This window comes from Pipra filicauda, unplaced genomic scaffold (genome assembly GCF_003945595.2).
Source record: "Pipra filicauda isolate LSUMZ 115617 unplaced genomic scaffold, ASM394559v2 scaffold333_size800053_pilon, whole genome shotgun sequence".
NCBI lineage: Eukaryota > Metazoa > Chordata > Aves > Passeriformes > Pipridae > Pipra > Pipra filicauda.
Window position 1 is genome coordinate 673587 of NW_024104458.1, and position 14152 is coordinate 687738.

General features: G+C 53.3%; 1 protein-coding gene across 3 annotated transcripts in view; it reads right to left on the bottom strand.

Annotated features, from left to right (window-relative positions):
* Nucleotides 1–14152, bottom strand: part of RGS3 (regulator of G protein signaling 3) — a 93798-nt gene that overhangs the window by 44058 nt on the left and 35588 nt on the right. For all 3 annotated transcript variants that reach the window (XM_027727229.2, XM_027727230.2, XM_027727231.2), the window contains 3 exons: nt 10880–11067; nt 9207–9290; nt 900–1011 (listed from right to left, as the gene is read on the bottom strand). In XM_027727229.2, coding sequence (XP_027583030.2) covers nt 900–1011; nt 9207–9290; nt 10880–11067 — 384 coding nt within the window. The remainder of the gene's footprint in view (nt 1–899; nt 1012–9206; nt 9291–10879; nt 11068–14152) is intronic.

Genomic DNA, 14152 nt, shown 5'->3' on the forward strand with positions numbered 1-14152 from the left:
ATCCCACGTGGGGTCCCAGTCCAGGAACACCCACTGCCAGGGCTGGAGGAGGAGCTGGGGCACCAGCCCCATGCTGACACAGTCAGGGAACTGTACATAAAACAAGCCCATACCCAAAAAAACAACCACACCAGAGAAGGAACAAGGTGAGACTGGGCCCAGGGCCAAGAAGTGGCTCCACTATAGCAAATAGGATGTGGTACAGCAATTCACTCTTCCTTTTTTGACCCCGAGTAGCTCAAGGGCATCTCTTGTACACTTCAACTTGAAACAACCCGTTTTGAGCCACTCCCTGCCCTAGAAGCCCTCTCCAAGGCCTTGGTGGGACAGGAAAAGGTCAGCCAGGATGGAGAGAGCCAGGGCAAGGTCCCAGCCCTGCCCTGAGGGCAGGGTTTGCTCTTTCCACCCCAGTGGGGTTGCAGGGGAATGGATGCACAGGGGAAACCGTGGGTGGCTGAAGCGAGAAGCAGCAAAGTAAAGGTCAGCAGGGCTTGGCCAGTCACCCTTGAAGCCAATCTCTGAACTCCCTCGAGGCACCACGGGGGAAACCTCAAACCTTCACTTCCCTTTCTCAGCCTCACCTGCAGACAGTGTGACACCAGCAAGGGCAACAGCCCCCACAGCCAGTCCCCCAGCCCAAAATCCTGAGATATGCACCCAGAAAGCCCTGGAAAGGGGGGCTACCTGAGTGCTCCTGAGGTGTCCCAGGAGATGGAGCTCCCAGGGATGCAGGGGTGGGAAGGGTGATGCTGGCCCTGCACCCCTGGAAGGACCAGTTGGATGGTACACACTGGGAGCAGTGGGATAGTGGAGGGCTATCTTGCTGCTGGCCACAAACCTCTATAGCTAGCAGCCAGAAAATTCCCCAGATGTCTCCAGTTGCTGCTGCAGGCACTCACCCTCCTGGAGCTTGACACTGTGCAGGTACAGAGGGTTCCTCAGCACGTTGCAGCGCCCGGGCTCGTCCTCCTTGGTGAAGAGCAGCAGGTCCGAGTAGACAAAGAGAGTCACCTGGAAGCACAGGAGCAGCAAAGAAGCAGCTGTAAGGAATCCATCTCTTGGCACTGACAGCGTCCTGGAAGTGTCCTCCACCCTGGGGACACGCACCAGCCACAACAGGCAGCCCAGGCACCCCTTCCCCAGGGGCTGATTTCTGCTGCACCCCTTGGGGTGCTCCCAGCCAGCTCCAGATGAGGCTCCCCTCCACTTACTGAGGCTTGTGGAGTCCTGTGACAGGAGGGATAAACCTGCCCGACAGTTTAACTCCACACAAACACATCCTCCCTGCTCCCTCGTGTCACTTCCCATTTACATAAGTTATAAATCAGAGCAGGAGGAGGGAATTGTTGCTGACTGATCCCAGCACACTGGAGAAGCTGTAGCCTAAAAGCAAATTTGGTCGCCCTGAGCACACTCACGAAGGAGCTTCTCACTGTTCTCTGTGAGAAAATATAATTTGGCTTTTACAACTGCAGGACCCACGAGAGCAGCTGCAGGGAACAAACCTGACACCTCTGAACCACCCTGTGGGTGGAAAGGAAACGCTGACCCCACTGTCTGCTCAGTGCTGTGCTCAAGCAGTGACCTGAGTGCCTCAGGAGCTGGGAGCAACTCCAGAGCAGTGGGAAAGGTGAATTTTGTTCTGCTCTGGCTCTCGCCTGAGGTCCCCAGTTCAATCAGTACAGATTAATGTGATCTTCAAAATCAGAACAAGCTTCTGCACTGTACTGGAGATCCTTGACCCCGAAGCCTGCCAGGGGTGAGCAGTTGGGTGCATTCACTGGGCCACAACCAAGGTGAGAGCCTGTCCTGCCCTCCAGCAGGAGCTGGGGGCACACAGAAACCTCAGAGGATCCCAGAACCACAGAGTATCCTGAGCTGGAAGGGACCCACAAGGACCATTCAGTCCAATCTCTGGCCCTGCACAGACACCCCAACAATCCCACCCTGTCCCTCAGAGCCTTGTCCAAACCCTCCTGGAGCTCTGGCAGCCTTGGGGCTGTGCCCACTGCCCTGGGGAGCCTGGGCAGTGCCCAACCACCCTCTGGGGGAAGAACCTTTGCCTGAGATCCAACCTGACCCTGCCATGGCATCAGCTCCAGCCATTCCCTGGGTCCTGTCCCTGCTCACCAACAATGCCAGGCAGTGGCTGCAGCCTGGCAGTGGGCACAGTGCCTGGCACAGGGGGCACACTGCCAGCCCAGCACACTGCCCAACCACACTCAGCACCCAGCGCAGGACACAGGTCCTTGGGGTGCTCCCCAAAATCTCCCTCAGCAAAGGGAAGCTGCTTTGCCACACCAGGCCACAGCAAGGACAGGTTTGTGGCCCTTTAGCCACCCTTTTGCAAAAGCAAACAACACCCCAGGGGGTGTCCTGGGGGCTGTGGGGAGAGAGCAGCACTGCCACCACTGAGTCCCCCGTGGAGAGGGGACCCTGCCCCAGACAGGGACTGAGTCACTGCTCACAGGCACAGCTCGTCTCCGTGCCCAGAAGCTGATGGACACACATCCTGAGGAGGACAGGCTGGGTAACATCATCACATCGTGCTGAGTCTCATGTCAGGGCAGCAGCTCCTGGCTCTGAATCCAAAACCAAGCCCTTGCCACAAGATTTCTCCTTGCAGCACAGATTCGTTTTTGTGGGGTTCTCAATAAGCACAAAGCTACTGGTGGAGCTTTAATTGACAATGAAACCAGGGAGGGGCTGTTCTTCTCTGTGTTATTTGGAAAATCCCTCCCTCTGCTCTCAACACACTGCTGGCCTGGTGCCCACATCCACCCTCTTCATTCCTTCTAACCTTCTTATTAATACAAGGAATAACCAAGTACAAACTGCACTACAAGCTTCATCCCATGCCCACTTTGTGCCAAAAGGTAACTTTTCTGGGACATATCTGGTGCCACCACTGGTTTCTCAACCCCAAAAAGAGATGTTCAGGGATTTTGAGAATAGCAACCCAAAGTGGAGGAGATAAAAGCATGATCAGCAAGTGGTCATACTGGAAATGGAGGAAAGAAACTTAAGATCTACCACCCATGGAAGTTTAAAGGGTAGAAAGAAGATTAGGATCAGCAGGAAAAAGAAAACCACTTCAAAACCAAGCAGGTTTCGATAGGGAATCTTGGAAACAGAATTACATGAAAAGTATTTACAGATGACACTGGGCTTTTGTGGGTAGATGGGACGGACTGAATTCAGGATGTAGAAGATAAAAGCACACCCAGTGTGGGTTATGTAGGAGCATCTCTGAGATGCTGCTGCCAAGAGACTCTTGGTCTTAGAGCAGCTCCACACAAAAGGGTTGACAGAGGTCCCTCTGCTCCTCCAAGCTGCAGGGGGAAAAATGAGAGTGTCCCTTCCAGCCACAGAGCCAGAGCCAGCCCAGCTCACAGAGGGGGAGGCTGGACACATACCTCACCTGAGAGCTGAGCACAGGGAAACTCAGCTCATGGGTGGCTGTGGGGCAGCAGGGATAAGGGGGGAGTCACGTGGAGCTCTGCCCTGGGTTGCCACCACTCTGCTGACAAGCTGTAACCTGTCCCTGACAGCCCTGGGTAAACAGACCTGGTGTCTACCCCGAAAAACCACAGGGCTCGTAAAAGCAAAGAGCAAACAAACAAGAAACACGACGTCTGAGTTCACCCAGGCAAGACACAGAACCCACCAGAGCTGCTCCCTGGAGAGGCAGAGTAGCTTTGTGTATTTCCCAAAACTAATTTCCTGCCCTAAAAATCAGAAATCCAACAGGTGAGAGGATGGAAGGACTCTCTGAAGACAGGTGGGCACCCCTGTGCTCTTGCTGGAGTGACCAGGGCCACATGGGGATTGTCACAGGCCTTCAGGGGCATGTGAACAGATTTCACAGGGAGGAAAAAAAATGCCCACAAAGGCTGGTCCTGATGTCTCCACACTGTTTATCTGGGTGTGCTCTGCACCACAGCAGACAGCAAAGCCTCTTCTGCTGAGAGATCTGACCAACTAGAGCACAGAACTGGCAAAGCCCTGTTACAGGAGAAAGGGACACCTTTGAAGTGTTTCCTGAAGGAAATCAAGAGACACTGAAAGCCTGGAGGGAAGGTAGGAGCAGTGGGCTAGTGTGGCTCCCAAGGGGAGAGCAGGAGACAACCCTGGGAATGTCACAGAGCCCTGCCCTGGGCAGGAGGGAGCCAACAGCATATCTTGGAAAGCAAAATGTGGCAACAAAATCACTATGAATCACTATGAAAAGGTGCCTTGAAGCCTTGAAGCCAAAGTACTGTCACATTCATGCTTAAAAATAGTTAACTCCCTTCCTAACCCTGTCCTCTCTGCTCATCCATGCACAGGGAGCCCCCAGCACCTGGGTACAGCAGGGAGCAGGGCTCACATCACACCTGCAGCAGGAACATGGGAAAAAGGGATCAGGGATTCCTGACCAATTGTCCCTGTGCTTGGCAGGGAAAACCTCAGCCGGGGGATTCTTCCCAAGTCACCATCCTCCCTCTCTAGCCACACTCTCACAGCAGTGCCCAGCAGGACAGGGAGATGAGGAAGCAGAGGCAGAGTTTGTATCATAGAGCTGCCAGTTGCCATGGGAGAACGTGGTGATGATCACCTGCATCTCAGTTGGCCAGAGAAACCCTATATCCCTGGTGGGGAGCTCCTGAGACAGGTATCACCCCAGGACTGCAGGTATCCACTCCAGGACTGAGCCACACACATTTGCTGTTTGCCAGTCCTGCATTCTTCTCAGAAAATTGTGTCCCATCCCAAAAGGGAAACTCCAGTGCTACCAGTATGAGGGGTGTGTTTGCAGAGTTGGTGTGTCCCCATTAGTTCAGTTGAGCTAAATGGATAAAACTTGCTTAATCTTCCTCAGTTTTTCCAGCTCTTGATTTCTCCTTGCAGCCTCATCATCCTGTACCAAGCAGCATCACTGCTGGACTCATCCAGCCAGGAAGGACACAGCTCCCACGTGCAGGGTGGTGTCACCCAGTCCCCTGCTCAGTGCTCCCTGAACCAAGGCTTCCAAGTCACAGCCTTGCAGCTGGGGCAGGTGCTCATATCCAGGATGGCTCTCCAGAGATGGACATGGACCTTCCCACCCTCCAGTGACACATCAAAGCCTTTCAGTCACTGCTTTCCATGCTACAGCCCTTACTCTCTAAGCATGACCTGTTCCTTTGCTCCTGGATTTTTCCTTCTGGATGTATCCATATTAAATGCACGTTCTCCAAGACTTATAGAATCATGGAATCACAGAATATCACTTGGAAGAGACACACAAAGATCATTGAGTCCAACTCCTGGCCCTGCACAGACACCCCAAAAATCCCACCCTGTCCCTCAGAGCGTTGTCCAAACCCTCCTGGAGCTCTGGTAGCCTTGGGGCCGTGCCCACTGCCCTGGGGAGCCTGGTCAGTGCCCAACCACCCTCTGGGGGAAGAACTTCTCAGCAGCCTTTTAGCCTACACTGCATTTATTTACCCTCTTTTATTGCCTCACACATTATTTTTTTCTCCAAGGTTATCAACATGGAATTCACACCCTCAGGAAGGAGTTGAAACGCTCAGTCAGGTTTTGAGGAAGATAAACCACCACACTTGCCAAAAGGAGCTCCATGGTGAAGGCTTTAGCTGTCAACCCTGACCCTCACCCTGCCTTATCTGGAGCAAATATTCTTCTATCATGGACATCAGGGGTGAGCACTGAAAACCTCAAGGGGTCCCACACCAACCCTGAGACACTGAGCAAGCAGTGGCTGTGCAGGTGGGGAAATGGTGTGAAAATGAGGAAGAGGAGGCTATTAAGTGGTAGTGAAGAAGGGACAGAGCAAGTGGGACTAGCGTGGTGGAGGGAGGAGGTAAGTGCAGGTTTCTGTCATTTTCACCCAAATTAAAGTGTCTAAAAAAGGCTGAAAATGAGCTTGAAACACCTGGGCCAGCAAGTAGGGTTTGGCCAAACTCAGTCACCCACCAAACCAGAGACCTGGAGATCCTGTCCCAGGACAGGAGTGCTGGAAACTTGCAGTGCAGGACTTGGGAAGATAGAGAGAAAGGCAGGAAAGCTTCCTGCTCTGCAGAGAAGAGATCACCCTGGGCATGCTGGTCCACGTCCTGCAGGCTCTGCAGAGCCAGGAGTTTCAGAGCTCAAGGGAGGCCCATCCTGACGTGCAGACCCTGCCAGGAGGGCAGAGAGGAGAGCTGAGAAGGGGATGAGCATGGCCCACACTGTGCCAGTACTTCAGGGCTTTGGAAAGGTGCCTCCAGGTCCATTAGAGATGGATCAACGAGGCCAAAGCCCACGTTGGACACCTCGCGCGCCGTCGCCGGCACCACGCTGGTTCCTCTGGCACTCCATGGGCTGGAGGGATTTCAGGAGACCATAAAAGCGGGAATTGCAACAAAGTCTAGACAGGATGTGATTAAGGCCTGAATAAGGATTGCCCCAGAGGTAAGGTCAGGGAAAGGACAGATCCTGGCAAGCCTCCAGAGAGATAGGTTGAGTCCTTCAGGAGGTGGGAGAGCGCTTGCTCAGTGACAAGGATGCAGTGCCTGGCGTGGAAACTGCTACAGGGGGAAGAGTCTGGGGTTTGGGGAAAAAAGAAAGAAGCAGGACCTCCATCTCCAGCCCCTGCATCCAGACCCTCCTCTCTTGAGCCACTCAACCAAAGCAGATTAATAACAGAGAGCAGTGCTGCAAACCACGGGAGCCCAGCCTGAGAGAGCCTGGGTGGGAAGAGCAGTGGAAAAAGGGAAAACTACGTGGAGCAAAGAAGACAGGACTGATTGGAAACAAGACAACCTGTCCAGGGAGCAGAGAAGGCTGGAGAGGGAAAGAATTCGAGTCCAGCAAAGAGAGGAGTCAGAGCCCTTGTGCACCAGGGGAGGCTCCATTGAGTCCAGGCCATTTGGGGTCTTGCTGGGTCCAGAAGTTCGGGTTCTGCTCTGCTGCAGAAGGGGAGTCTGGCTTTCCAGAGGGACTTGCCCTGATTCCTCAAAGCTCCACCAAGCCTGCCGTGGCCCTGCCACACACTCAGACACGAGACAGCCCTTCCCAAGGGACACAGCTCCCAGCCAGGGCTCAGCACCACGGGCTGTTTCCATCCACCACGTCTGTTTTTCCACTCTGCTTACTCACCCCCTCCTGCCCTGCCCCTCTGCCAGGCTCACCCAGACACTACAGCCCTGAGGCACCATCATTCCCAAATGCTGTCTCACATTCCTGGCCAGCACCCTTCCCTTTCCTGGCACCAGCTCCAGAGGGAAATTCTCTCCCAGCCTCCCGCTCATCCCGAGGGCATCGTAAGCAAACAGAGTCCTTTCCCTGAGATGTTCTCCCTCTGATCCTGCCCACAGCCAGGTCTCTGAGGTGGAGACAGAGCAGAACCTCTCCCCCAAACACTCTTGTCCTGGGGTTTTCCATCACCCCCACACACCCACATGCTCCACCCCAGCTGCAAACAGCGTTAATTATCCATAATTATCCCACATTTGGCTGCTACTGAGATGTCTGACCTGAAAGGAAGCACCTCCAAACCACCCAGGAGAAGCTCCCTGACTTCAGCTGCCCACTGTATTCCCAAGCCATCCAGCACAGCACTGCCACACAACCAGGTGCTCCCTGGTTTGCATTCCTGCAGGTGCCCAGAAGGCCCTGGGCAGCACAGGGCAGCAGGACAGACAGGGGGGTTATTCACAAGTTAGGGCCAAGTTTTCTAATCAATCATGTAATTCTTCATGTACTTTGATGTACTTTCATGTACTTTTTGAGAGGGAAAACAAAGTGATTCAGGTCAAGGCAAGGGATGAATTACAGATTGAAAACCAGAGAGAGAGAGGAGTCACTTAACACACTCCTGTACTGGTTTGAACTGGCCAGTGATGGGAGGTGGCTCTGGGGTTCTGCTGTTGGCCACCCACAAGGTGTTACCCAGAAACTAAGATTAGTGAAGTAAAACTTCCTTTGCAGATCTGTGAAGATGACACATTGTTCACTGTAACTAAATTCAACCCAAAATTACTCTGTACAGGGGGGAGATTCCTGAAACAACCCCAAAAGAAACTAGTGAGCAATGCATGGGTGGGCTCTGCCAGCTGCTGCCTCCTCTCTCCCAGACCCCAGGGATTTGCAGGCTTTATAGTTGAATGCAAGTGAAGCCAGCAACAATTGTGATCAACACATCCCAACTCTGACAGTTTGGATGGTGAAAGTTGTCCCACCACAGGTGCAGCATGAGCCAAAGCTCCACTGATCCCCCAGATTTTTAACAGCCCTACAATAACACGGCAGGAGAGCTGAAGTAAGAAGAGAGGAATTTGGACAGGACATGTGACCTGTTTTAGGAACTAAATTTCAGAAAACCCCTGTAGCAAGTTCTCTGTCTGGTTCTAGTTCTGGGTTGTGGATTCTCCTTCCCTAGGGATGTTCCAAAGCCATCTGTGCCCAATCCTGAGTGACTGTTCCAGGGGATCCTGCCTGAGCAGGGAGATGGGACTGGATGACCTCCAGTGGTCCCTTCCAGCCTGAACCATTCTGTCCTTTGATTCTCTAAACTGGTACAAAATATCCTTCAGCTCCCTCCTCCTGAGTCTGCTGGGCTGTCACTGACATGTATTTGCCACGTGCAGTTTCCTCTCTGGGAGCCCAAAGGAAGACAAGAACAAAAGTTGATTTCTAGTACATAAGAGTTTTGATATTTATTTAGTTTATCCCAAAATAAACCGACTACAAGCTTTTCCAAGTCTCATATTAATATAATTACTGCACAATTAAATATTTCCCTTCTCAATGCAATGAGATATCTCTTCCAGTCCCTTCTCAAAGTCACATCCAGTGCCTAAAGGGGCTCCAGGAGAGCTGGAGAGGGACTTTGAACAAGGGACTGGAGGGACAGGACAAGAGGGAATGGCTTCCCACTGCCAGAGGGCAGGGTTAGATGGGATATTGGGAAGGAATTCCTCCCTGGGAGGGTGGGGAGGCCCTGGCACAGGCTGCCCAGAGAAGCTGTGGCTGCCCCATCCCTGGAAGTGTCCAAGGCCAGGTTGGACAGGGTTTGGAGCAACCTGGGCTGGTGGAAGGTGTCCCTGCCCATGGCAGGGGGTGGGACAGGACAAGCTTTAAGACCCCTTCCAACTCAAACCATTGTGATTCTATGGTTCAATCTCCTACATCAGACTGCAGGAGAGCAGGTTTAGAAAGCTCAGACAGCATGAAAACCTTACCTCTGTAGTCCTGTTCCTGCTCTCATGAAGAAGCAGCTCCTCTGACAGAAGCAGAGTCCGGGCTGGGTTGCAGAGATCAAGGGGCTGTGTTTGAGAGGGAAAAAAAAGAAAAGAAAATGAAAGAAACAGTCAAACCTTCCACTGACAGTGTGGTTTGCCAGAATAACTTTCCACCCACCAAACCCACTTGGTCTTCACTTCAGGCTGTAACTCATTCAGGGAGAAGCCACCCCACACTGAGGTCACAAGGACACGAAGTCTGCAGTCCAGTTACACGAGAAAACAAAGCCTTCCACTCACACCCACGTCAGCCCCAGCTGTAAAAAGACAACCAGCCCTTGCCTCTGTACAGGGACTGCTCTGCAAGGCACGGGGTGCTTACGGGTGTTTTTCAGCAGGAAACACAACCACAGTGGTGGCACAGCAGGTTCTCACGTCCCTCAGACACGAATATTTGTGATGTTAGGGATTATTCTTGCAGTAAATTAAAGCAAATTTAAGATTCCAGTCCCTTCTCATGCCACGGAGAGCTCCCCATCCACCACCTTTTCTGTGGAATGGTGGAGGAAGGGACAGGTTCAGGTGTCCTGAGGGCAGAACAAACACGGCACAACCAGCCCGGGACCACCCTCAGGAGCAGCACAGACAGTGGGAACAGGGCCTGAAGCATGAGACAGTGCCAAGTGAAAACCAGCTCCTGAAGTGGCAGAAACCCCTCAGTCTCCATCCAAGACAAGTTTTGGGAGCAAGGAGGCAGAAGTGCCAGTTGTGTTCCCACCAAAGGCAAAGCACGCCCAGCCAAGGCTGGTGAACACACTGGTGCCAACGTGAGCGGCCACCCCGGTGCCACTGGGAGGATGGAGGTGAGCACAAACCTGCCCCAGCCCCAGCCCAGCCCCACACTGCCCCAGGGAACCCACTGCCTCAGGCTGGAGTGACAGGAAACACAGGCCATGGTTTCAGCCCAAAGGAAGTCACCAGTGTGAGCTGAGGTGACAGTGCCACTGCTGGTGCCAGGGGAGGATGGAGCCCTGACAGCTCAGAGACAAAGGGATTCATCAGCAACATATGAAAACATATGAGTTAGATGAGTTTTCTTGGGGTTCTGGCCATACAAAGGACAAGATAAAGGACACAGAGGGAATTTTAGAGCCACTACCTCCAAATTCAGGGCTGTTTTCTGAAAACAGCTCATGGAACAGGGGAAGCAGAAAATTCCCTGTCAAACCATAACTGCACACTAACACATCCTTGTCCACGACTTTAGTGCTGGCCACCAGCTAAACTAAAACCTCTTCATCTGCACACTCTGACAGCACAAAGAACCCTTGGGAAGGAACCACATTGATCTGCAGTCACAGAGTTGGGTGCTGAAGCTCAGAAGCCAGGACACCCTCTCCTGACTGAAGCAAGCATCGAGAACCAGATCTGAAAGCTGAAAAGGGAAAAAACTCCAACAGAGAATCAGTTGGGCAGGACACAGTTCCCTTTGGGACAGTCCCCAGCACTGTGCTCAGCACAGCCAGCTCCAGAGGAGAGCTGAGCACAACAGGGATCCGTGCACTCATGGAAGATACTGCTGGAAAGAGATCCACCTTGCAGGGCAGCCTAGACCCCACGTGCCCTGCTGGGCCCTGATCCCATCAGTGACACCTCATTCCAGCTGCACTCACCTGCACAAAGATGGGGAACACCAGCACTTTGGGGGCCAGGGTCACGTAGGTGCCGTAGGAGTGTGGGATGTGGGGTCTCACTATGGTGCAGTTTTGGTAGTTCCCGTAGCTCTTCATGGACTGCACAGTCTTCATGAGCCTGGATTTCCTCCCAGACCCCGTGTGGGATTTCCCTTTAGAAGCATTCCCTGGATGGACAGCAGAGGCAGAGAGAAACTCAGAATGAGGAGGGAGCTCCTGCATCGCTCTGCCCGCTGCCAGCTCGGGGTCTGCTCTCCCAGGCTGGAGGAGGGCATGGAAAACCTACAGGGAAGAGCTGGAGCCAAGAGTCATCACTCTGCTATCAAAGTGTCCCAGGGATTCATGAAATAACAGCACTGATTTCATTTTTCCTTGTGCAAAACGAGATGTCCCTTTGCATTTCTGCTCAAGAGCTGCTCAGTCGCTGGACCAAGGAGTTCCCTGGATCCCACCAAGGAGTTCCCTGGATCCCACCAGCAGCACAGACACGTCTGTGAACGTGCAAACAAGACCCCAGGGAAGGCACAGCAAGCTCTGCCTCAGGCCAGCACATCCCACCAAATGTTCTCCCCCTCTACTCTGCCCTCCTGAGACCCCCCTACAGAGCTGCCTCCAGTTCTGGGGTCCCCAACACAAGGAGGATGTGAAGCTGCTGGAGCAAATCCAAAAGAGGCCACAAAGGTGTTCAAAAGGGATGGAGCTCCCCTGCTCTGGAGCCAGGCTGGGAGAGTTGGGGGGGTTTACCTGGAGAAGAGAAGGATCCAGGGAGACCTGAGAGCCCCTTCCAGTGTCTAAAGGGGCTCCAGGAGAGCTGGAGAGGGACCTGGGACAAGGGATGGAGGGACAGGACAAGGGGGAATGGCTTCCCACTGCCAGAGGGCAGGGCTAGATGGGATATTGGGAAGGAATTCTTCCCTGGGAGGGTGGGGAGGCCCTGGCACAGGTTGCCCAGAGAAGCTGTGGCTGCCCCATCCCTGGAAGTGTCCAAGGCCAGGTTGGACGGGGCTTGGAGCAACCTGGGCTAGTGGAAGGTGTCCCATCCAGTTCCCCTGCCCATGGGTGGGACTGGATGGGTTTAAGATTCCTCCCAGCCCAAACCAGTGTGTGATTCTGTGATGATCTGTCTCTGGGCACACACTGACTCCTGCACAGCTTTGGGATCCAGTGCTTTGGAGGAAGAGATGTGGAACTGATACACACACCTCCCTCTGCAGCACGCGAAGTACAAATTAAGAAATACAGAACAAACCCAAACATGACTTTAAACGGATATTTTGGAATCACAGGAGCACTGAGGAGCTTCCCACCATTGGGGAATATCTGCCTGCACCACTGAACTATGACCCTCCTTTTCAGGGAGGGGAAAACTATCCGGGGGGGGGGGGGAAGAAGAAAAACTCTGGAAATTTAAACATCAGAACATTTTTATCCACACAAGCCTTGACTGCTCTGAACTCTGGGCATGGGAGTTAGCAGAGTACAGGAATGTCATGACATAGGGCACTGGCTGGTGGGTTAATCACAAGATACTGAGATTGGAGGTGTCAGAAAAAGGACAGAAGTTATAAACACATTCATGTCCATGCCTTTCCAAACTGCTCCCAGGGATGTGATGGTTATTCAGACATGGGGTGTATTTATAAAGGATGACCTCACTGTGCATGAGGCTGTCACACCATCCACTGTTTTTCAGCATCACATTTTGGTGCTGGAAACAGTCCGAGCAGCCTGACTGGTGTTTCAGCCTGTCCCTGTTCCCTGCACAGAGCTGTTCTCCTCACTGAGAGCAGGGATCACATGGAAGATTTCCTCTGCAGTCCCACCTCAGCTGGTCCAGCAGAGCTGTGACCCTTCCCAACAAGCCAACACCAGCTTCCACATCTGCCAGTCTGCATCACTAGAGGCCAGGAGACACAAGGTGGGATGTCAAACCAGGCCCAGAATCTTTCAAGAAATTGATAATCCTGTGATTAATTGCATTACTGATAATCATCAACAATTATTCTTGTTCTCTTCTTGCTGCTGCAGGGCTGAGTCCTTCTGTGCCCCACTGCTGTCCCAGTTGCTGCTCTGTAGGATTCCCAAGCCCTTTCCTCCAGCCCGGAGGAAGGGATGGAATGCCTTTGAATACATCCAGCAACCTTCCACCAACTTTTTTGTGAGACCCCACCTGTAGAGTTGCCTCCAGTTCTGGGGACCCCAATACAAGAAGGATGTGAAGCTGTTGGAACAAAGGTGCTCAAAAGGGCTGGAGTCCCTCTGCTCTGGAGCCAGGCTGGGAGAGCTGGGGGGTTTACCTGGAGAAGAGAAGGATCCAGGGAGACCTGAGAGCCCCTTCCAGTGTCTAAAGGGGCTCCAGGAGAGCTGGAGAGGGACCTGGGACAAGGGATGGAGGGACAGGACAAGAAGGAATGGCTTCCCACTGCCAGAGGGCAGGGTTAGATGAGATATTGAGAAGGAATTCCTCCCTGGGAGGGTGGGGAGGCCCTGGCACAGGTTGCCCAGAGAAGCTGTGGCTGCCCCTGGATCCCTGGAAGTGTCCAAGGCCAGGTTGGACGGGGCTTGGAGCAACCTGGGCTAGTGGAAGGTGTCCCTGCCCATGGCAGGGGTGAGACTGGGTGATCTTTAGGGTCTTTTCCAACCCATACCAGCCTGGGGTTCTGAGATGACATTGTCAGTCCAGCCCTGGGACATGGGGAGCTCTGGAGACGCTTTGTCTGGACTGAACCTCCCCTTTTCCCAGCAGGGATGAGGTGACAGTGTCAGTCCTGGGAGCTGGTCCTGCAGGCACAGCTGGCCCTGAGCACCCAGAGGCTTTGGGGGGAGATCTGCTGTGCCAAGGACAGCTTTGTGTGTCTTCCTCCCCAAATCCATCCCATTTAGCCAGGATGGGGCCAAAACATGGGATCAGAAGCAGTGAGGAGCTGCCAAGCTGCTGCCCATGGGGCTGCTCTGCTCTCAGGTGTGCTGTGAAATATTTCCTATTAATGGCTTTAATCCTTCAGGCCCAGGGGCATCAGCTTTCTCTAGTGACCCCAAATACAGTTTTGGCCATGCCTGATGTCCCCAGGCCCACAGTGCACATCTCTACTGCCATACATGGACCTCCATCACCACAGCAGAGGGACTTACCCTGCTGTGGAGAGAAAACAGGACAGGTCTGTGTTCTCCCAGAGCCCTTAACCCCAGACCACGTCCTGCTGGGCACCAGCAACCTGTGCTCTGTCCTAAAACTGACAGACAACAACTCCA